Source organism: Syngnathus typhle, linkage group LG17, assembly GCF_033458585.1.
Source record: "Syngnathus typhle isolate RoL2023-S1 ecotype Sweden linkage group LG17, RoL_Styp_1.0, whole genome shotgun sequence".
In the NCBI taxonomy this organism is placed as follows: domain Eukaryota; kingdom Metazoa; phylum Chordata; class Actinopteri; order Syngnathiformes; family Syngnathidae; genus Syngnathus; species Syngnathus typhle.
The window spans coordinates 10,176,827-10,199,510 of record NC_083754.1 but is presented as its reverse complement, the minus strand read 5'-3'; the positions used below and the strand labels follow the sequence as shown (position 1 = coordinate 10,199,510).

The 22,684-nt window shown below is 47.1% G+C and overlaps 2 protein-coding genes and 1 long non-coding RNA gene across 11 annotated transcripts in view; 1 reads left to right on the top strand and 2 right to left on the bottom strand.

The window, feature by feature from the left end:
• Nucleotides 1-6,126, bottom strand: part of srl (sarcalumenin) — a 6,857-nt gene extending 731 nt beyond the window's left edge. The window contains exons 1-7 of one of the 5 annotated variants that reach the window (XM_061302497.1): nucleotides 5,966-6,126; nucleotides 2,947-3,042; nucleotides 2,554-2,649; nucleotides 2,002-2,037; nucleotides 809-925; nucleotides 505-738; nucleotides 1-390 (exon numbers count right to left, since the gene is read on the bottom strand). The exon at nucleotides 1-390 is cut by the window's left edge and continues 731 nt beyond it. In XM_061302497.1, the coding sequence (XP_061158481.1) occupies nucleotides 1-390; nucleotides 505-738; nucleotides 809-925; nucleotides 2,002-2,037; nucleotides 2,554-2,649; nucleotides 2,947-3,042; nucleotides 5,966-6,056 (1,060 nt within the window). In that variant the 5' untranslated portion in view covers nucleotides 6,057-6,126. The other 4 variants (XM_061302498.1, XM_061302499.1, XM_061302501.1 and 1 more) reach the window with 4 other exon arrangements.
• LOC133169947 (uncharacterized) lies at nucleotides 5,954-11,085 on the top strand. 4 transcript variants are annotated; one of them, XR_009718482.1, is made up of 4 exons: nucleotides 5,954-6,093; nucleotides 7,550-7,733; nucleotides 9,574-9,677; nucleotides 10,372-11,065. It is a non-coding gene; the product is annotated as an uncharacterized LOC133169947 (long non-coding RNA). The 4 variants fall into 4 exon arrangements; XR_009718481.1 differs by lacking the exon at nucleotides 5,954-6,093 and adding an exon at nucleotides 6,139-6,328 and having other exon boundaries at nucleotides 10,945-11,085; XR_009718483.1 differs by lacking the exon at nucleotides 5,954-6,093 and adding an exon at nucleotides 6,139-6,328 and having other exon boundaries at nucleotides 7,553-7,733.
• tfap4 (transcription factor AP-4 (activating enhancer binding protein 4)) overlaps nucleotides 7,157-22,684 on the bottom strand; it is a 27,851-nt gene continuing 12,323 nt past the window's right edge. The window contains exons 2-7 of one of the 2 annotated variants that reach the window (XM_061302503.1): nucleotides 11,056-11,221; nucleotides 10,885-10,983; nucleotides 9,499-9,669; nucleotides 9,279-9,401; nucleotides 8,780-8,935; nucleotides 7,157-8,642 (exon numbers count right to left, since the gene is read on the bottom strand). In XM_061302503.1, coding sequence (XP_061158487.1) covers nucleotides 8,511-8,642; nucleotides 8,780-8,935; nucleotides 9,279-9,401; nucleotides 9,499-9,669; nucleotides 10,885-10,983; nucleotides 11,056-11,221 — 847 coding nt within the window. In that variant the 3' untranslated portion in view covers nucleotides 7,157-8,510. Of the gene's footprint in view, nucleotides 8,643-8,779; nucleotides 8,936-9,278; nucleotides 9,402-9,498; nucleotides 9,670-10,884; nucleotides 11,222-22,684 lie in introns of both variants that reach the window. The other variant, XM_061302502.1, reaches the window with a different exon arrangement.

Sequence of the window (22,684 nt, the reverse complement as noted above, 5' to 3'; positions counted from 1 at the left end):
GGATGAAAGCGATCTTGTTTTCCATGCGATTTTCAATCACTTGGTTGAGATCTTCCAGCAGGGAGATCTCCTCCCGCTTGAAGAGCTCGCGACTGGTGTCGGCGGCGTAGTCGTAGGGCCAGAAAGAGCTGACATAGACCCGGGGAGGCTCCGTCACGTTGATGAGTGGCGCTAAGCTCCAGAACAGTGCTCCGTACACTCGCATCAGGTCCTGGGTGGCCAGGTTGTCGGCCTTGTTGAGGATGATGCGAATCTGCGATTCGCGCCCCTTCAGCTGGCGGAAGAGCATCTCCAGTTCCAGACCCACGTCCAGTTTGGTGGGGTCGAAGACCACAAAGATCAGATCGGCGCGGTCGATGAACCACTGGCAGACGTCGTTGAAGGGGTAGCCTGCGTGGAAGGCCACCACTCGACTGAGCTACCCGCCGTTTGCTGCCATGCCATGCTGCCATTTGCCGCGCCATGCCGCTATTTACCGCACCATGATGCCAAACGGGACCTCACCTCTCTCCTGCTGCTTGCGGTTCTCGATGATTCCTGGCGTGTCGACAAAAGTCACGCGCTCCAGCAGCTTGTGGGGCATTTCGATCCCAATCAACTTTTCCAGGAAGTTTTGCCCAAATTTCTCCAGCGGGGAAAAGGAGCGAGAGCTGTCCGCTGCCATCACGATGCCCTCCACCGATCGGATCTTTTCGCCGTGCGTGATGACGGTGAACTCGGAGGTGGTGGGCTCAGCTCCTGATAGAATTCAGACCATGAAAACCACACACATCGATGGCACCAAATGAGCGAATGTTCGGCGTGCAACCTGTGTACAGCTGGTAGGGGCTGTCGTTCAAGCCCAGGAGGTAATTAATCATAGAAGACTTTCCCACACTCCAGGGTCCCAGGAACAGAACCATGGGCTTCGATGTGATTTCGCCATCTGTGGGACAAGGGGAAAGAAAGATGCTAATGCATCCCAGTTGCTATGCTCATGACGCAATTAGGAAGCAAAACACAAATAGAGAAGCAAGCGCTTGGAGATGGCGTCTTCCGAGTCATTGAGCATAATCCAAAGGGCAAGGAGATGAGTTTGTCACCAACTAAATGAGCTAACCTTTAGCTTTGCTTCTTACTCTTTTTTTCTTTGTACTTTTCTGCAATTTGTCTGCCTCTTGTGGATGAGTCATGGTACCACAATAGCTAGCTGGTTGGGGGGGGGGGGGGCGGACAATTGGCGATACGGTGACGTGGCAGCGGTCACAACACATTTGCCGGTCCTTTCATATTTTAAAAATCGGATTGGATGATCAAAATACGCCAGAGTGTTCTTCTCTTGGCTTGAAAACTGCTAACTGAGATAATTAAGCCAGAATGGGGGGGGGGGGCATTTTGAGCTTGTTCTGTACGTGTAAAAATGCAACAAATGTTCTTTTGATATCGTTTGTGGCTTTCATTCTATTTGCTCATTTCAGGACACTTGCTCTGCGGTTCTATTTTATTTTCAGAATTGGCCAGATCCACTGTCACAGATCCCCCGTGCGAGAGCAAAGAGGGCTCACATACAGGCCGGCCAAGGACAAACCATTCGAGCATCTAGACTAACACGTAAAAGCATCATTCAAAGGAGTGTCACAAAAGCAAGAAACCTGCAATTAGCCGCACGATATCGCATGTGAGCAACTTGAGCCCTTTTGGCCCCAGCAAAACGGAGCAAGACCATTTCAGTCCTGTCACCCAAAGCCATTCGAGTTTTGCTCAAGCCACAAGTGCACATGCTGCAACCCCCACGCGTTTGACGCCATAACAGCGAGCATTGTTTTTTTTCTCCCTTTGACGCTGGCCACAACTTTACGTATACTTGCACGAGTCGACAGGATCCAGAAGGAGAGCCGCGTGCTGTGCAGCCAATGTTGTGGCCAGCGATGTGAAGGCCAATGAGGGAGGAGAAGGGTGGGCCGGGAAGGGGCTGAGCGCTTGAGGCAGTGCCATGCGCAGCTAAGCCCCAGCCGCACCCACCTGTGGCTGCGTCCCCCAGGGTTCGTCCAGGGTAGGCTGTTGGGGGAGGGGGGAGTCGAGGAGAGTGAGGAGAGCACGGTGAGGGACGAAGACTATGAATGGGTGGGATATGAGATACTGACTGCAATCTGGCTTTTCATGACGCTTGAAAAAAATATGATTTGGTGGCTTAGGTGCAAAACGGCAATGGACAGAGCAGAAAAGTCATTTCAAATGGGAGAGCTTTTAAATGGAAGGAAATTAACCAAAAGGTGCACAAAGCTAACGGGAAAGTTGATAAAGCGGGAGTGGGGAACATTTTTCCATGAACGACAATTCTGTTTCCTATGTCACCAGTGTTTCTCCCTACGTAGGTTGAATACGTTTTAGGGTGGCAACGTGTGCCCAAACAAATGCTCTCAGTGGCGCCGCAGATTCCCCACCCCAGAAAAAAGAGCTCATGTGGTGTAAAAAATGTGTTTCAGTCACTTGAGCAACCCCAACAAAGCGGACCGGCGCAATATGACACACCAAGAAGACAGATGTCCCCAAGGTCGTCTTGGCGGGCACTACCTGAGATCTCGTGCTGCCTCAGCTCGTTGTACTTGTAGGCCTGCTCCATGGGCTTGATGGAGGAGTGGTAGATCTTGCGCAACCTCTGCACAGCCGCTGGAGGAACATGACGCAAGGGATGCATTTGCAATAATTTGGGTGGGGAAAGCAGACAACGGCGGTGGTCAGTCTATCGAAGCTGTTGGCTACAAATTGCATTTGACAAAGCAGAGCAAAATCTTGAAGACCACCAGGCCATGTGAGACTCACTTGCCCCGGTAGGTGCTGCAGTTTCTGTTAGGAACAGAGCTCTAAGGGCTACACCCATTACAGTGGAGGGAGGCCAGTATTGGGCCTCAGTGCTTAAGCGCAAGTCCACTATCTGCTAGATCTGCTGCGTTTGGGCCGACTCACCTGCATAGTCTGCTGCTTTTTCCTCGGTGGCAAATCGCAGAGTCTCCTCGATGTGAGACCTATCTCTGAGCACGGACGTGAGGTCTTCTTCTTCCTCTGTCGAGAGGAGCAAACGTGTCAACTTGGGCTCCGCAAATGGGGAAATTATACACATCGCCCACGTCAAGGCAATGGCCACATGACCTACCGCATGCCTGTTTGTTGAGAGCACCAATATTTTCTTGATTAATTCCACACGAACCACACAATTTCTTGTTTCACACCCATAGGCAAATAATGAACGTCCTGACCGATCGATACATACATGGTGCAAGCCTGCAACTGTAAACTGGATTGCAGACCTCCTGCCCGTCCATGTCAAATCTACATCCGCAACGGCCAAAGAATGTTTGGCAATGATCAAAGAATGGACCTCAAGGTTCAAATGCTTTTGAAGGGAAGGAGATGACGACGGTTCTTGCGAGTTTTCAGCACCCTGAGAGAAGCATTCCTCCTTTCAACGTTGGTGCCAATCCCATCCATGAGGTCAACCGCTGGCTTGCAGAGTGAAGGCAGACACAGCCAAATATGCGTTCACACAATTTAAAGGACACTGGGAAAGCCACGTCATCACAGGGAGAACTGCCAACCCCACACAGGAAGGTCGCGGCCGCATTCCAAGCACGCATCACTGTTGTCAAATGATCCAATCCAAAGTGGCATCAGCTTTACAAAATGTTGCACGCAGTCGCTACCGTCCGGCTGTACCTTATCAAGCGAAAGCAAGAGAAATCAAATGACGACGTCACGTCCGCTTTAGAAGCTCTCGGATGACTCTGCCATTCATCCGGCAGGCAGGCATAGACATAACTGGATGGAACGCACTGGTCGAGCCACGTCGCAGTCATGTTATGCAAAATAAATATGCATCATAACGACATTGATATTCAGCATGTGGCCTTTCTATTTGGACGTACAACGCTTGATAAAGTGGCCTTTTTATATGGAGCGCCAATGGAGTATTTGGAGTACCAAGTAAAATCCTGAACTCAAAGACGTTTGCCAGTGTAAAATGAATGGAATTGCCATTTTTCCATCCTAGCCCCAAGCTTTTGTTAAGAAGAATGTAGCACTCTCCAGTATTGTACTGCACCGAAATCAACACTAAATGATAAGAAATAACAATCGGTGATACTAATGTCATCAAACAATCAGCATAATTGGGGCACTGCCCCATAAAATTGGAACAGGAAGTCAAACACGCATAAATAAAAACTGTTGTGGGACTTGATTTGGAACTCTACACCAAATATAAATATGGATTTATACTAGGGCGGGCGGCGCAATATTGGGAAAACATGCGATTGTTGAATATGACATCAATATTTAACATGTATCTTAAGAAATAACTTTTGTTATCTTTTTTATCTATAATCTAATTCTTATACGATGGGGAAGAGTTGATGAATATGCTCAGTTTTGTTGCGACCTTGAAGTAAATTGCCTCCCAAAAAGCCTCTGGGATCAGTTTACCGTGCTGGTGAAGGTAAATTCAATCAGAGTGACCGGCAGGAGCAACTGGCAGGTTTTTTTGTCCACTGGACCAGAGATTGAGAATTCAACCACATTTACAGGGTCCCATCCAAAACAGACAAAAACTGTCCCACCCACACAGGCAGCAGCACACATGTGGTGCATTTAGTGGAGACAAATGCCGTCGCCGTCGCTGCCGCGTCCACAACATTACCCAGAAATTATGTTTGGCCACAATAAGAGTAGATTTTTGTCACAAAAACCACAATATTTTGGAGGTACTGTTTGTCCTGCATGTCATTCTAAAATATGCCTCGTCACATTTGAAAACGGGCCTTGACAAGACCGTACTCAGTCCATTGGCCGTCATCTGTCCCTTTGCAATATCGTGAGCCTTACTTAGCAAGCTACATGTTGTTTTTACAAGGACACGCGCGTCTCCCTCGGCCACGCCGAGACAGTAACAGGTGGCCGGTGTTGGCGGCGCTGGTGCGCCCCCACAAATAGCCCCACAATAGGTCTAAAGGCGGACACACGTTGAAGTAGGTGGGACTTCCTATTTTAAGCATGTGGACAACGAGGAGACAGCCACTTGCTCTTAATTCTACGTTTTCTATTTCCATGGCCACAAAACCCCCGAAAGTGACAAAAAGCCTTTCTTTATGAATCTCTGCCGCTCATTGTGAAATTCATTGACGGCGACTCAAGCCACAAAGCAAGGAGAAACCTCGAGCGGCTCGTCAAGGCCTCCCAGCGTGGCAGTGGGGATGTCCCAATGGTGCCACATTTTCATTTTCCGCTTCCCGGCCTGAGCGAGCCTCAATTTTCCAATGGAGGTGACATCAATGACAATAAAGGTATTCTATTCTATCACCGTGCGAGAGCTGCTCATTACAGCGGCAGAATGATGGCCTCAACGGAACAAGGAGAAAAGGAATTCGGTGATGGCACTGCGTCTGAGTGCATCAGGTGGATCGTCCATCAGCAGCCACATTGGCAATGTGTCCGATCGTCCCAACCAATCTCGCTAATGCTTCGATGATGGAGTTTGACATTGAGCTTGCGGACACTTGCATGGCAGAGCCAGAGGCGGGCACGGCCCCTCCCGCTTGGAGAATGCATGTCCCTACAAGGCCGAGGGCTGGATTGTGACAACAGCTGTGTGTAGGCCAGGGTGGGAGGAGCGGAGAGACAGCAGTGTTGGGTTTCAGGGGGCCTTCCAATCTTAGACACCTGACTGCCGCCTGGAATAAAAAGGCCCTTGCGACGGCTGGGCTGCCGGGGAGCTCAACGCCATCCCAAGGACGGGCAAGGGTACGGGCCGGACATGCGTGCGTTCGGCAAGAGCGGCTGCAGTCTGCCTCCAAACGTGTTTGGAAATTCAATCTGGCCCACGTAAGAGACAAATGGAATTGGAAGTTTTAAGATGGCACGCGCAGTCCAGCACATTGCCTTCACGTGTCTGCGCACTGCTATGAAGAAGTTTGTTGATGTCTGGAGCCCTTACCTGCAGTGGCCTGCAAAAGTAGCAGCAGCAAGACGAAGCAGCAGACGGAGACCATGCGACCCTTCATGGTGGCGGCCAGGAGACCTCTCATAGGCCCGCATGGTCTATATATGCACCAAGGAGGGAAGGTTAGAGGGCAGGCGGGCCCAAGAGGCGGGGCCTGGAGATTGTCAACAGCTGTGTGTGTGTTGGGGGAGGGAGCATCACTGCAGGCCCAAAAGAGAGCCGCACATGTGCCACTCAGGGTTATTATAGCTTTGGATTTTTCTCATATTAGCATTTATTTCCTTTCCACTTTTCTTTTGAAATTTCACTGAAGTATAAATTACGCAATCTTTCTTGCTGGAAAAGAACCAAAAAACGGTAAAAGCCCTGAAGTGTTTCCCTTTTGGGGCAAAATGTTCAAGTTCTATTGTGTTGTTGTTTTAATTTCATATGAACTTTTAAATAGCACTCAAGTTATTGTTTTATGACAAAATCTGGTTCAAATGATTATTCACTTGAGTTTTGAAACTAAACCGCGTTCGATAATAAGTCCTTCGTTTTACATTGTCACTTTCACAATTACAAATGAAAACACAACCAGTCCAGCTTTTGTGTACAAAACTGTACTCAGCTCGACAGAGCTGCAGAGAATGTTGTTGTTTAGCACTTGAGCAAAGTACCGTTTTTTTTCATGTATGATGCGCAAAATTTAACTAATTTATTGTCCTAAAATCTGGGGTGCGCATTATACATGGGTACAAAAAAAAAATGTTTTTTTTTCTAAATCCGGATATGATACGGAGGCCGCCATTACAGATGCGCTTTCTTCTCTGCTGTTCACTTCAAACACGCTCCATACTAACACAATGCTCTCGTATCAGACGCTTGCTCGATCACCTGCTCGTTTGCTGTTACAATGTACCCTACACAAATCCGAAACATTTCTTCGCTATCGAGTTTGCTGGCGCATGCACAGTGATACTGACCGGCAGAATAACATCCGGTTGTTCCCAAAGATGATCTTTTTTCTGAAATAATTTTACGTTTAGGGACTTAAGTAGGAGTCAAAATTTGGGTGCGTATTATACATGGGTACAGGCTTTTTTCCAGCATCAACATGCCATTTTTAGGGTGCGTATTATACATGGGGGCGCATTATACATGGAAAAAAACGGTAAGCAGTCAGAAAACCAAATCACCATAGAGTATCTTTAAAAAACAAAGTACAAAGTTTATTATTCTGTCTTTGCAAAGGCACAAGCCTCTATTATCGGCCAAAACGTTTCTCTTACAAAAACAAAGTGGCTTCTTCAATGACAATGCACAAACAAACAAAAGACAGCACAGGAGAGTTTGTCAGGTCCATGCTCTGGCATTGTTCACCTAAGTGCTAATGAAACAAGAGCAACAACCATTTTTTTAAAGAGTACACATTGGGGAGAAAATGCTTATAATTTTCCAAATTCAAGATTCAAGAGTCTTTTATTCGCCATGTTTGAGCGTGCCAAACAAGGAATTCGACTTTGGTAATAAATGTGTTTTCTTTCCATCTGTGAGAGGGTGTCAACAACGCAAAGACGTACGTATTTATCTGTCCAGCAGGATCAGAGCGCCACTCGCGGCTCAGCTAAGAACAACGACCGCGCCATCCAGCGGGAACGATGCCAGCATTCACGCCTCGTGGAATGCTTTTGGAGCGGGCCGTGTCACATGGCGCACTTGAGTGACAATCTTCCGGAGTTCCTGCTGGACCAGACAATCTGAAATTGCAACCATCGAGAATGTGAGCATGCGCACCTCATGGCTTGACATTGGAGTCTTTAGGCAGGAATAAAGGCTCCGCACAGAAGGCAAATGCGATTGAGTGTGCACGCGATTGTAATTTGTCTTCCAGCGGCTGGGAGGAAATGGAACCTAATCAGCTTCCAAAAAAAAAGTGTAAAAACCGGTAACGGGCAGTTGGGGTGTACCGGGAAGCCAGCCCAGTGAAAATGGTAACACGCAGACATGAAAGACCGCTAAGCGGACTCGATTCTCCCGAATACAATCACTTTGAGAAGCCCAAAGGAAAGTGGGCAAGTAAAGCCTGTGCTGATTTCATCAGACAATATTGGGATTAAAATAAGGCAAAAATCTGAACGAGGGTAACCGCCCCCGCAGATTCTTCTCTCTGCTCTAAAGTTGAACTCACACTAAAGGAAAAAGTCATGAAAAACCGATGTTCTGCCCGTGATTCATATTGTTATTGTTGTATGATTTAAGAAAAGAAAAATGCAGTGGATATATTTTTAATGAATTAATTTGTAATTTTATTCTGCGTAGTCGGGCCCTAGTCTGGGGGATTTTGTTTCAGCGGCGAGTAGAAAGCAACAACAAAAAAATGTCGCCTGGAGGACCAACATCCAGTGCGAGAGTATCTGTCAGTCAAGTCAAGTAGCTGCACTAATAAGCGACCAGATAAGAGCAAGGGGCCTTGTCGTACAGCGCGGGGCCACACCATAGCAGTGTGCTGAAAAGGCCCTGCCCAAAGTCTGTGCGTGCGTGTGCGCGTGCCAGGAATTTAGGGGAGTGAGCAGTCATCTGGCTCGTTGCTGTCGGGGAGGACGCGGCTTGAACTGACGATGACCGCCCGCCGTTGTTCCTCCTCACACCCACTGCCCTTGGCTTGGGTGCTCTCAATGTGCTGGATGGCCTGTGGACAGAAAGGGAACGGGAGGGGGCGCATTTGAGAATGAAATCTGTATTTTGTTTCTCTTCCTCGCTTGTTCCTTTCACCAACATCAGTGATCAACCTCGTCTTCGTTCTCAGAAGACTACGGAAGTTCTTACCTGGACGATGGTGTCCAGGTTATGGCGGGTCGTGGAGATGGTATTGATGACGGATGTCGGGCCCACAGTTACCACAGTGACATGATGGGACTGTGGAGGGACGGGCGCGGGGACGATGACCGTGGCGTGGTGCGTGGACACAGGAGGGCCGGCCGCCTGGCGGAGAGGACCATGCAAATTGGGATTCCACGGACGACGAAAACGGCGACACCGACGGAAGCATTCTGGCATGTGATTGCTCAACAATGAGTGTGTCATTTTGAGTAAACAATGACCTCGTTCAAACACGAAAAGGGGAACAGAACTGGTGCAGGCCACGGATGGAACACAAAGCGGAGAATCTTTTTGTGCTGAATTACAGCTCCGACATTGCCCCCCTCACACACAAACAGACAAATCGTTTTTGGAGGATACATCTGTTGCCATGGATCATGAGTGCCTGCTAGATGTTGTGTGTATGTGTGTGTGTGTGTGTGTGTGTGTGTACGCGCGTGTGTACCTGTGGGTTGTGGGCAGGTGTAAGGTCCTTCTCCAGCTGCTTGTGTTGATGCACACATACAAGGCTGTGCTGGCTCAAAGCTTTCAGTTTCTCCGGGTACAACTCTGCATCCAGTGAGCGCAACTGGCACACGCACACAGAAGAACGATATTCAACAGAGTGAGAGCATGAGAACGGCAGTGGGAATGAGACAGACAGCCAGCCAGCGTTTCCCAAGCACCTGCTCTTCCAGCATCATCTTGACGGAGCGTTCCCTCCCTAGCTGCTGCCTCAGTTCAACCATCTCTCTCCGCAGGTCCTCCGTCTTCTCCTCCTCCAGGATGTCCGGCGAGCCGATGCCTTCGTCCTTCTCCTCCACGCGCCTCCTCTTCGGGGAAGAGCCGCTCAACTCCTGCCGAGGTACACGCTCGTCAGACTACAAGCAACTGCTTTTCAAACGGGAGACGGCGAGCCGCAACTTAAATTGGTCAAAAGTCAAATTGAATATCAAATATTGGGGGGCAAAAAAAGCACGAATGTGCCAATTGAATCACTTCATCTGTGACATTTATACTGGACCAGCAGCACCCCTCAGCTCCGGGTCTCATACTGCAGTGGCCACCGTCCACGCAGAAGCCTACAAATATTTGTGTGGAAGTTTGAAAGGACTCAAAACGTACGCCTTTTTGTCTATTTTTTAGGGGTGTAACGATACATCGATACACATCGATTAATCGATATAATGCTCTATGATTTATTGGCATCGATGCTAAAGGTAAACATCGATTTACGCCTTTTTGTCTATTTTTTAGGGGTGTAACGATACATCGATACACATCGATTAATCGATATAATGCTCTACGATTTATTGGCATCGATGCTAAAGGTAAACATCGATTTATATCGCCGTGTTTGACCTCGGACATTAGACGCGACTTTATTTTGAAATCCAGTTCATTGTTGCTTGCTTCCTCTTTCCGGGAGCAGTGCGCCCGGCGTTGTTGTGTTGTGAGCAGAGCACGCACGTGAAAGGGGAGGCGACAACTAGTACGCGGCTCCTGGGCTGGTGCTATGGCTAGTGTCCAAAAAGACGAGGAAATTTGCTCCCCTTTAGGCTTCAAGTCATTCGTTTGGAAGCACTTTGGATTCCAAAGAAAAGATGGCTCAACGGACAAGACACGTGCAGTTTGTAAATCCTGCCATGCGGTGATCAAATATTCAGGGAGCACAAATCTCGCCGCACATTTAAAGAAAAACCACGACATCAAAGTTCAGTGTTAAAGTAAGCAATTTGTATACTACAATACTCTTGTAATTTCCTAAATAAAGAGTTTGCAGTACCTTGTTGATTTTGCGTATGAATTGTTATAAATCAGGATATTGTTCTATATTTCGTATTAAAAAAAATCGATCGTAGAGCACTATATCGCGATATATCGTGAATGAATCGCAGCAGGCTTTAAGATATCGGCAAATATCGTATCGTAGTTCTTTATATCGTTATTATATCGTATCGTGACAAAACCCGCGATTTACACCCCTACTATTTTTACTTCTTACTGAAATGGAATTGCAAGAATCAAAATCTAATGGAGCCTAAATGTTTGAGATTTCTCCAAGGCTTGACCTGTATGATTCGCTTGAGTTGGCTGTTCTGCTGCAGTAGTCGCGTCTTCTCCTGCTCCAGCGTGAAAATGTACTCCGCCGTCTGCTGCAAGATGGCAGCCTGAGAAGAGAAACCTGGAAATGAAGCTCCGCAAACAGAAGATTCCCGTCTTCCTTTGAACCCCACCGACACCTTGCTGAGCTTCTCGCTGTCGCTGTGCGGGATGAGCGTCTTCAGAGACTGGAAGCCAGCGTTGATGCTTTGCATGCGCCGCCGCTCGTTGCTGTTGGCGATCTCACGGCGGATTCGCCTCTCCTGGTCGCGCGCTGTCTCTGGGCTCAGAGGAATGTTGGCCAGGCTGAGAGCACAAGGAAAACCAGAAACTCAGAATAAGATAAGATAAACCTTTCTTTATCCCACACGGGGAAATTCCAGACCCATATAGTCCATCCAATATTCAATATGCTGTGGATGACGTCCCCGCTCAAGTGGATGCAACAATTGGCACATAAATAAGACTTTGCCCAAACACACAAGGAGGATGTGATCGTTGACTGTATGTAAACAAACATTGTATTGTATTCCAACACGTCAAGGCATGATTTTTTTTTTTTTAAATGTGGTAGTTCATAGTGGCATAGAATTGCACATCAGACTGAAATGTGTTCCGTATTTAGATTAATCTTAAACGTACTGGGCATACAAATGACCAAAGTACCTCCCACATCATTGAAATCTACATTTAGACGACTATTGAGAACCTCAAAGACATCCTTTCATATAGCGAGGGCTTTTGATTGGGCAGGTGTACCCAATAAAGACGCCAACGTGTGCGCAGTATGTTTTGAAACGACGAGGCGCCTGGTCGTGTTACGTGGACGCTTAATATACAAAACAGAAACAATGAACGTCGGGGGGGTATTACAGGAAGTAGGTTCAACATACTCTATCCCTGACCTCTGAGTTGACTTACTCTGAGATGGGAGACTGAGTACTCTGTCCCAGAAAAGCTGATCTGCGGTAGTTCAATCAACTCTGGGTATGTTCACCTGGAGTTACGCGCGATCACAACTCCTATAAAAAGCCATTATCAATCGAGCCTCGATACCACAAGTCACCATGATAACTGAGGAAAAACAGATCACCTTATTTTACTTTATTGGTCCTTATGCAGGCCTACGGCGAGTACGAATGTATTTTTTGCCGCAAATCGAATACGGCTGCAGCTGTAAAGAATACCAGCTCAGTGGCCCAGTGGTCGAGTGTCCGCCCTGAGACTGGATGGTTGTGTGTTCAAACCCCGGCTGGGTCATACCAAAGACTATAAAAATGGGAACCTTTACCTCCCTGCTTGACACTCAGCATTGGGGTGTTAAATCATCAAAAGATTCCTGAGCGTGGGACCGCTCCTGCTCACTGCTCCCCTCTCCCCCAGGGGATGGATCAAAATCACACGGGGATGAATTAAATGCAGAGGACAAATTTCACCACACCCAGTGTGACGATGATTGAGACTTTAACTTTAAGAGAGAGATGTAATGGGAGGAAATTGCTGCTCGATGCACAAGTTTGAATGTAGTTTTTCATTGATGTAACATCTAACCATAAGATCGAAGCATAGCCTATAGTTATGAATTTAAGTAGGAATGAAATCTGATTTTCATTTAGGTGCAATTCAACACAAGAAAGAAATGAGTAGGAAGCAGCTCATAATGAAACATAAAATCATTAGTCAAAAAAGTAACGCATGTTTTGCTAGGCTATAATTGCACTTCACTTTGATTTCAATTTTATTACCGTATTGGCCCGAATATAAGACGATGTTTTTTGCATTGAAATAAGACTGAAATGGTGGGGTTCGTCTTACATTCGGGGTCTAGACATTATACCCATTCACTTGCGCGCAGCGGTAAGTTAAAGGTTGCTGGTATCGACTGAGTATGTTGCTGTGATCGTGTGCGTCTTTGACACAAAGGTAGTATATACAGTTCATTGTTACTACTGTCCACTGCCGTTTGTCCGATCGCGGTTTGCTTCGTGTGCGCGCCGTTTGATTGACAGCTCCGGCGCGCTCCTTTAAATTTGCCTCGCAACGTACGAGTAGCAGTTACGCAGTGGCACGGTGACTAACGGTCGCCAGCAAATATAGTTTGTTGTCTCAATGACTTATGTTTGGTGTGTTACTGAGAGTATTTCATTCATGGTTATTTTATTATAGCGGAACCGTTACGCGCAGTTAGTTATGTAATGTGTGCCATCTACTAGTGTTGTGCGACGTCAGAAGTTGAGCGTTGACTTACGTGCTGTATTTCTGTCTGTTGCAGAACCACACACACACATCACACCCCCTTCACACAATAATCACACAAACAAGAATCACATTCATACACCCAAAGACTCACCCATGTACACTACACACACCTGCTCTCACATCCTTACGACCAAACGTGTGCCCTTTTGCCAGTTTGCCCCTATGAGCCACAGGGCCTGTTACTTTTTTGCCAATAATTCAGTAAAGCAATCAAAACTGAACCACGTCTTCCCTCCTGTGTTCTGACCGACACCCGGGGGCGAAAAGAGCATAACCATCCGAGCCAACCCCTATACAGTCCTCAGGCTCTCCAACAATAGCTGTAGCAGTTTGCATTATTTGATTGCAATGTTTTTCCTTATTCAGATTTGTTTCAAGACTACAGTTACAGTTAGACTTCACTTTGATGGTTAATGCAGTTCTTGCAATATTGTTATTTTATCACAGTAGATTGGTTTATTTACATTTCAAAAACCAGAAGCCATTCATTTACAAATGTGATTGCACTTTAGTTTACATATTTAAATGTTCAGATATTAAGATTTGATAGACAGTTTTCGCATGATTTGAATGAGGCAAAATAACAAGCCTTTTCTCTCGAATATATTGTTATAATTATTTGTTTCAGATGTACCGTTTCTTTCCATGTATAATGCACCCCCATGTATAATACGCACCCTAAAAATGGCTTGTCGATGCTGGAAAAAAGCCTGTATCCATGTATAATACGCACCCAGATTTTGACTTTTTTAAATTTATTTTATTTTTTTTAAAGTCCCAATGATCGTTACACACGCATCTGGGTGTGGTGAAATTTGTCCTCTGCATTTGACCCATCCCCGTGTGATTTTGATCCATCCCCTGGGGGAGAGGGGAGCAGTGAGCAGCAGCGGCGCCGCACTCGGGAATCATTTGGTGATCTAATCCCCCAATTCCAACCCTTAATGCTGAGTGCCAAGCAGGGAGGCAATGGGTCCCATTTTTATAGTCTTTGGTATGACTAAAGGGTTACTTAAGTCCGTAAACGTAAAATTATTTCAGAAAAAAAATCATCTTTGGGAACAACCGGATGTTATTCTGCCGGTCAGTATCACTGCGCATGCAGTAGCAAACTCGATAGCGAAGAAATATGTGAGACTCTCAACGGGATCACCAATATTTGAGTGATGTTCCAGTTACTTATCACAATTATTTATTATTATAATAATAATTAGGGGTGTAACGATTCATCGATACACATCGATTAATCGATATAATGCTCTACGATTTATTGGCATCGATGCTAAACGTAAACATCGATTTATATCGCCGTGTCTGACCTCGGACATTAGACGCGACTTTATTTTGAAATCCAGTTCATTATTGCTTGCTTCCTCTTTCCGGGAGCAGTGCGCGCGGCGTTGTTGTGTTGTGAGCAGAGCAGGCACGTGAAAGGGGAGTCGACAACTAGTACGCGGCTCCTGGGCTGGTGCTATGGCTAGTGTCCAAAAAGACGAGGAAATTTGCTACCCTTTAGGCTTCAAGTCATTCGTTTGGAAGCACTTTGGATTCCAAAGAAAAGATGGCACAACGGACAAGACACGTGCTGTTTGTAAATCCTGCCATGCGGTGATCAAATATTCAGGGACCACAAATCTGGCCGCACATTTAAAGGAAAAACACGACATCAAAGTTCAGTGTTAAAATAAGCACTTTGTATACTACAATACTCTTGTAATTTCCTAAATAAAGAGTTTGCAGTACCTTGTTGATTTTGCGTATGAATTGTTATAAATCAGGATATTGTTCTATATTTTTTATTAAAAAAAAAATCGATCGTAGAGCACTATATCGTGATATATTGTGAATGAATAGCAGCAGGCGTTAAGATATCGGCAAATATCGTATCGTAGTTCTTTGTATCGATATGATATCGTGACAAAACCCGGGATTTTTAAAGCTGACTTTGACTTTGACTTTGACTTTGATTTACACCCCTAATAATAATATACCGTTTTTTTCCGTGTATAATGCGCCCCCATGTATAGTACGCACCCTAAGAATGGCATGCTGATGCTGGAAAAAAGCTTGTACCCATGTATAATACGCACCCAATTTTTATGAATTTTTTTAAAATCTTTTTTAAATTTTTTTTTTTTTTTTTTTTAAGTCCCAATGATCGTCACGCACGCAGGGAGGCAATGGGTCCCATTTTTATAGTCTTTGGTATGGTCTTAACTAGGCTGGATGTAATTTTTTTTGTTGGCGTTGATTTCTCCGACTGCCCGTAAACGCACCACCGCGCTCCGTGCGCGCACGGGAAAGAGGCGGCTCTGTATGGGAGAGACGTTGAAGAGGAATAAAAACACCCTTGGAAACCAAAACTTGCCCCTCGTCGTGACTCGGAGCCGCAACAAATGTTTCGGATTTGTGTAGGGTACATTGTGACAAACAGCAAACTAGCAGGTGATCGAGCGAGCGTCTGATACAAGAGCATTGCGGTCGTATGGAGCGTGTTTGAAATGAACAGCAGAGACGAAAGGAACAAGGCAAAGTGTTGTGAAATAAAATATTACCTGTAATACGCATTTTGTTATTTGCTGATTGAAACTGCTAATTAAACTGTGACTTGAAACTAATAGGAAGAAAACATATCTCGCTCTTAATATAGCTGACGTGTCTTGCGCATACGTTCTGCGCATCTGTAATGGCGGCCTCCGTATGACGTCCGGTCCGCGATGGAGATTAAAAACAAACAATATTTGACAATATCACACCATCAAGGATTGCACCATCGTATCAAACGATGTGTCGTCAATTATGGATTTTTTTGACTAAGTGTGTTGGGCACGATGGCTGAATGCGATGAGCGATTGACAACAAACAAGAAGAAAGGTGAGTTTTATTTCGGGGGAGATTTGTCATGTCTCGTCCCCAGTTTTGCTATGTGTCTAGGTTGCCATAGTTTCTGTTCGCGTCGCCCCTCTCTTCCTGTGTCACCTCAATCGATGTAACGTGTTTTGTATTTAAGTCCTGTCTGCCCCTCGCTCACCGTTGGATCATTGCATGTGTTTCTGTCATTCTGTTCCTGTCTTTGGTACTGTCACCCTGTCTTTTTGTTCCACGACTTTGTCGGTTAGTCCTGTTGTTGGTTTTGTTGTACCATGACTTTCTTTAAAAAGAAAAAAAAAAAAAAATTTAAAAAAAAAACATTTAATTTTTTTTTTTGTACCCATGTATAATACGCACCCCAGATTTTAGGACAATAAATTAGTTAAATTTTGCGCACTATACACGGAAAAAAACGGTATGTCATATCCTTACTATTTTCCAGGTTCTTAGATAGCAAGAATAGGTCGGACAACGACGTGAATGATAACTGCTTTATTCCTTACTCACAGTCCGTTCACAGGGCGTACCACTAGGGATGGGCGGATCGATACCAAAATATCGATATATCGATCCAGGCTGCTAATTTTTGAGTATCGATCTACCTAGCTAAAATATCGATACTTACAATTATTTAATTATATTTTTCCTAATTTTTTTCTGCTCTAATTTGACGACTTGCACTCATGCTAGCACTACTTTTCCTTCCACCTGCTGCACCGGCGTGTCCTGCTCTGCTCCCGCCCCCTTTTCTCACAAGCCAAGCCCTCCTCCTCCGCCTGCTGTTCCAATCCAAACACCTACAAGCATGGCCACGGCGGCGGGCCAGTCCCAACGTAAGAGAAGTCTGGTTTGGAGGTATTATACTTTAGTTAATAACAACGAGGCAAGATGTGAAATATGTCACAAAAGGATTAAATATTGTGGCAACACCACAAACTTAACAAAACATTTAAGTAAAATTCACTCCACGGTTCATGAAGAGCTGCAGTTGAAACGTGCCGCAGACACTAAGGCAGCGACGGAAAACCCTGCAGCCATACCGAGGCTAAGGTACCAAAGTACCTTAGAAGCAGCGTTTCAGAAAGGCAAGACATATCCAGGTATCTGGTGCTAACCAAAAATCGTAAGCACTTGTGGTTGATGTGCTATTTGAAGCAATAATTACTGCGCTTTAGTCAGTCATTTATAAATAAAGATTTCCCCTTTTCAATTTGTGGTCGAACGCCATACGTTTTATTTGTAACTCCACTTCCCATAAACAACACTAAAGTATTACAATATTAAATGCAAGTATCCAGTGGCTTTACAAATTGATAGTTTTGCTGCTCATGACGATTAAGCCCTGCATCTCTGTTGGTACCATGTCTCTTTTTACAATATTGTACAGAAGGCTGTAACATTGTTTGCATGCTGTGCTGTTCTATGTGCATGTTTGTGTTGGCAGCGGCTCTGCCTTGTGTTCCCGCTCCGCATGTCACGTGACTCCATGGGGTGACGCGGCATTCTCCGCGCATGAGCAGGGCAGTCCGGAAGAGAGCAGTTCACGGTATGGTGGTGTTGAAGTTCGCTAGTCATAGTCGAAGCGAAGTAAAGCCGAGTTCATGACCAAAAAAGTAAGCCCTATATCTTTGTTGTTGTATAATCAGTATATTTGTTTGTATTTGTTGCCTTCGTGTCAGTCCGGGTCCTTGTATGGCACTCGGAGCGGATTCGCAGACGAGAGACACTTCCTGTTGCCGCCATTCCTGTTCCTCATTTCGATCACTAGAGGTCTCCCCAGACCATCCGATTGCCCACATTACTATGAGTATCATTGAGATAAGCATAATGTGGCCACTTGTAGCATTAGAATTCAACCATGTACGTTGGCAACAACTTTATTATACTGTATTTCCTTTAGGGTCATTTAAACATGTTTGTGCTATATTTGAAATATTTAGTTTGGGATTGTTGTTTTTACCCTTCTTATTATTATTCGTTATTGCTGACTCCGCCATTCTACAAACCTTTAATTCTGCAGCTCAATAAACCTGTCCATCCATCCATCTACCTTTTGGCCATTCCCTGTGTCCAAACGTCCTTTGCGGCCTCCTGTATTCTGACCGATACACCATCTTGTACACTATATACACCCCAGATCTAGCGTATTACCCTCCCTAACATTGTGGTCCTTCGAGCCGGATATAGTGTTCAGGATGGAGCAAGATCAAGAAAGACACCTGGATGTGAGGCCAAAACGTCGGACGCACCCCCCAGCTTGGATGCAGGACTTCGAGGTGGACTACGTGGGATATGAGCACAGCGGCCAACCACGTTGGGACTCGTTTACACCGACCCCAACAGGCAGACCGTCATACCCACAGCAGGGACTAGTCAAGACGATCTCCTTGCATGCACCTCAACTTCACCCGGAGAGCTTTGAGGATGCTGCTCAGTATAGAGCCCCTCAGCTAGCCTCAAGCTTCACCCGGAGGACGAATGCGGATGATAGAACCTTAGCTGCACCTGTCCAGTCATACCAACAACAGCCAACCCAGCACCCGATGTACCACCCGAACCGCCAAACCTTACAAGATGAGAATGCGGTTCTGCGTGAGACTCACGAAGCCATCCATGCCGGACTGAAGGAGCTAAATAAAGCCCGTAGTGACCTTCAGCAGCTGATTGACGTGGCCCACTCTCTAAGAATAGGCACGAGTCAAGTGAACATCCCTCTACCAGCATGTTCCGGTCCCACACCACCTGATGGGGCCGTCACTGCGAGCAACAGCTCGACATTCACTGAGTCAGAGGAAGAGGAGGATTGGCCTGATCCCCCGCCATGGCCTGAACCCGAGGAAGCTCTAAACGCCGACCTCAGTGCCTTTAATCTGGGAGCTAAGCAGTTACCTCCTTACCTGACTCCACCGAAGACCAAGCCTCTACACTACAGGCCTCAGCCACAACCAGCCCAATTCCGTCATCCACAGTTCATTCCTTCTAGCCGTGAGTCCTCCCATGTTCCTCCTGTACCGCCATGTAACTTACCCTTACCTCTAAGAGCATCCCCAACTGGTCCATCACATCTTCAAGTGCCACACTCTCACAGAACCACCCCTTACATGCAACCTCCATTCCCAGAGCCAGTGTACAGAGGACCCCAACCGACCATTCCCAAGTTCACTTTCCCGGACCCTAGTGAGTTTGCCCGGCTACGTATAGCATTGGAGAACCTCCTCCCCTCCAATGCTACAGAACTCTTCAAGTATCAGGTACTAGTAGACCATCTTAAGTTAGAGGAAGCCAAACTGATATCTGACGCCTATCTAAACTCCCCAACCCCCTACACGGACACCATGACAGCTCTCTATGACAAATATGGTCAACCTCATCAGCTTGCCCTAAAGAAGATATCCAGCGTCCTGGATGGCCCAGAGGTCAGGCGGGGTGATCCAATGGCGTTCCAGAAATTTGCCCTTCAAATACAATCACTGGTGGGTCTCCTCCAGACCTTGGGCCACGAAGGAGAAGTTGAACTAAGTTGTGGCTCTCACGTAGCTCGCCTACTGAGTAAGCTTCCTCCTGAACAGCGGGCCGATTTCCGCCGTTCCCAGCCCACTCGATCTGGAGCCACATCCACCTTGCGGGACCTGTCAGAGTGGCTTCGCCACGAGTCATGGTGTCAGGACTTTGACGATCCTACCAGTAGCCGGAGCTCCAAGGAGAAGCAGAGCACTAAATGGAACATTCGTCCTGTGGCTAAGCAAACAGCAGTCCTGCATAGTAGCCAGGAGCCCTCAGTGAAACTAGTTAAAGAGAAACCTGTCAAAGGGAAAGACAAGTCCAAGGTATACTGTGCCTATTGTGAGAGTACAGACCACTACCTCAGCCAGTGTAGTGGTGTAGCCCAGCTCACCAAAGACGAGCTGAAAAGGTGGATCCAGGAGCACAAGCGGTGTTGGCGCTGTGCCCGTCAACACTTCGCCGCTCAGTGCGACCTCAAGAAACCCTGTAACCTTTGTCAAGGCAAGCACCTTCTCGCTCTCCACGAGATTAACATAAGACCTGAGAAAGTTAAGGATGACTCACCTCCAAAGGCTGAAAGCTGCCTGACTACCTGTGCCTCCGAGTCCTTCTACCTTGACCGACCACATGTGGGGAACCGACTCATGTTGAAGGTGGTGCGAGTACACGTGCACTATGGTAGTCAGAAGTTAGACACCTATGCTATACTGGATGATGGGTCTGAGAGGACTATGCTGCTCCCCACCGCTGCTAAGTCACTAGCCCTTAACGGCGCTCCCGAAGACCTCCCACTGCGCAAACCTTTAATTCTGCAGCTCAATAAACCTGTCCATCCATCCATCTACCTTTTGGCCATTCCCTGTGTCCAAACGTCCTTTGCGGCCTCCTGTATTCTGACCGATACACCATCTTGTACACTATATACACCCCAGATCTAGCGTATTACCCTCCCTAACATTGTGGTCCTTCGAGCCGGATATAGTGTTCAGGATGGAGCAAGATCAAGAAAGACACCTGGATGTGAGGCCAAAACGTCGGACGCACCCCCCAGCTTGGATGCAGGACTTCGAGGTGGACTACGTGGGATATGAGCACAGCGGCCAACCACGTTGGGACTCGTTTACACCGACCCCAACAGGCAGACCGTCATACCCACAGCAGGGACTAGTCAAGACGATCTCCTTGCATGCATCTCAACTTCACCCGGAGAGCTTTGAGGATGCTGCTCAGTATAGAGCCCCTCAGCTAGCCTCAAGCTTCACCCGGAGGACGAATGCGGATGATAGAACCTTAGCTGCACCTGTCCAGTCATACCAACAACAGCCAACCCAGCACCCGATGTACCACCCGAACCGCCAAACCTTACAAGATGAGAATGCGGTTCTGCGTGAGACTCACGAAGCCATCCATGCCGGACTGAAGGAGCTAAATAAAGCCCGTAGTGACCTTCAGCAGCTGATTGACGTGGCCCACTCTCTAAGAATAGGCACGAGTCAAGTGAACATCCCTCTACCAGCATGTTCCGGTCCCACACCACCTGATGGGGCCGTCACTGCGAGCAACAGCTCGACATTCACTGAGTCAGAGGAAGAGGAGGATTGGCCTGATCCCCCGCCATGGCCTGAACCCGAGGAAGCTCTAAACGCCGACCTCAGTGCCTTTAATCTGGGAGCTAAGCAGTTACCTCCTTACCTGACTCCACCGAAGACCAAGCCTCTACACTACAGGCCTCAGCCACAACCAGCCCAATTCCGTCATCCACAGTTCATTCCTTCTAGCCGTGAGTCCTCCCATGTTCCTCCTGTACCGCCATGTAACTTACCCTTACCTCTAAGAGCATCCCCAACTGGTCCATCACATCTTCAAGTGCCACACTCTCACAGAACCACCCCTTACATGCAACCTCCATTCCCAGAGCCAGTGTACAGAGGACCCCAACCGACCATTCCCAAGTTCACTTTCCCGGACCCTAGTGAGTTTGCCCGGCTACGTATAGCATTGGAGAACCTCCTCCCCTCCAATGCTACAGAACTCTTCAAGTATCAGGTACTAGTAGACCATCTTAAGTTAGAGGAAGCCAAACTGATATCTGACGCCTATCTAAACTCCCCAACCCCCTACACGGACACCATGACAGCTCTCTATGACAAATATGGTCAACCTCATCAGCTTGCCCTAAAGAAGATATCCAGCGTCCTGGATGGCCCAGAGGTCAGGCGGGGTGATCCAATGGCGTTCCAGAAATTTGCCCTTCAAATACAATCACTGGTGGGTCTCCTCCAGACCTTGGGCCACGAAGGAGAAGTTGAACTAAGTTGTGGCTCTCACGTAGCTCGCCTACTGAGTAAGCTTCCTCCTGAACAGCGGGCCGATTTCCGCCGTTCCCAGCCCACTCGATCTGGAGCCACATCCACCTTGCGGGACCTGTCAGAGTGGCTTCGCCACGAGTCATGGTGTCAGGACTTTGACGATCCTACCAGTAGCCGGAGCTCCAAGGAGAAGCAGAGCACTAAATGGAACATTCGTCCTGTGGCTAAGCAAACAGCAGTCCTGCATAGTAGCCAGGAGCCCTCAGTGAAACTAGTTAAAGAGAAACCTGTCAAAGGGAAAGACAAGTCCAAGGTATACTGTGCCTATTGTGAGAGTACAGACCACTACCTCAGCCAGTGTAGTGGTGTAGCCCAGCTCACCAAAGACGAGCTGAAAAGGTGGATCCAGGAGCACAAGCGGTGTTGGCGCTGTGCCCGTCAACACTTCGCCGCTCAGTGCGACCTCAAGAAACCCTGTAACCTTTGTCAAGGCAAGCACCTTCTCGCTCTCCACGAGATTAACATAAGACCTGAGAAAGTTAAGGATGACTCACCTCCAAAGGCTGAAAGCTGCCTGACTACCTGTGCCTCCGAGTCCTTCTACCTTGACCGACCACATGTGGGGAACCGACTCATGTTGAAGGTGGTGCGAGTACACGTGCACTATGGTAGTCAGAAGTTAGACACCTATGCTATACTGGATGATGGGTCTGAGAGGACTATGCTGCTCCCCACCGCTGCTAAGTCACTAGCCCTTAACGGCGCTCCCGAAGACCTCCCACTGCGCACAGTGCGCTCGGACATCCAAGTTTTGCATGGCCATACA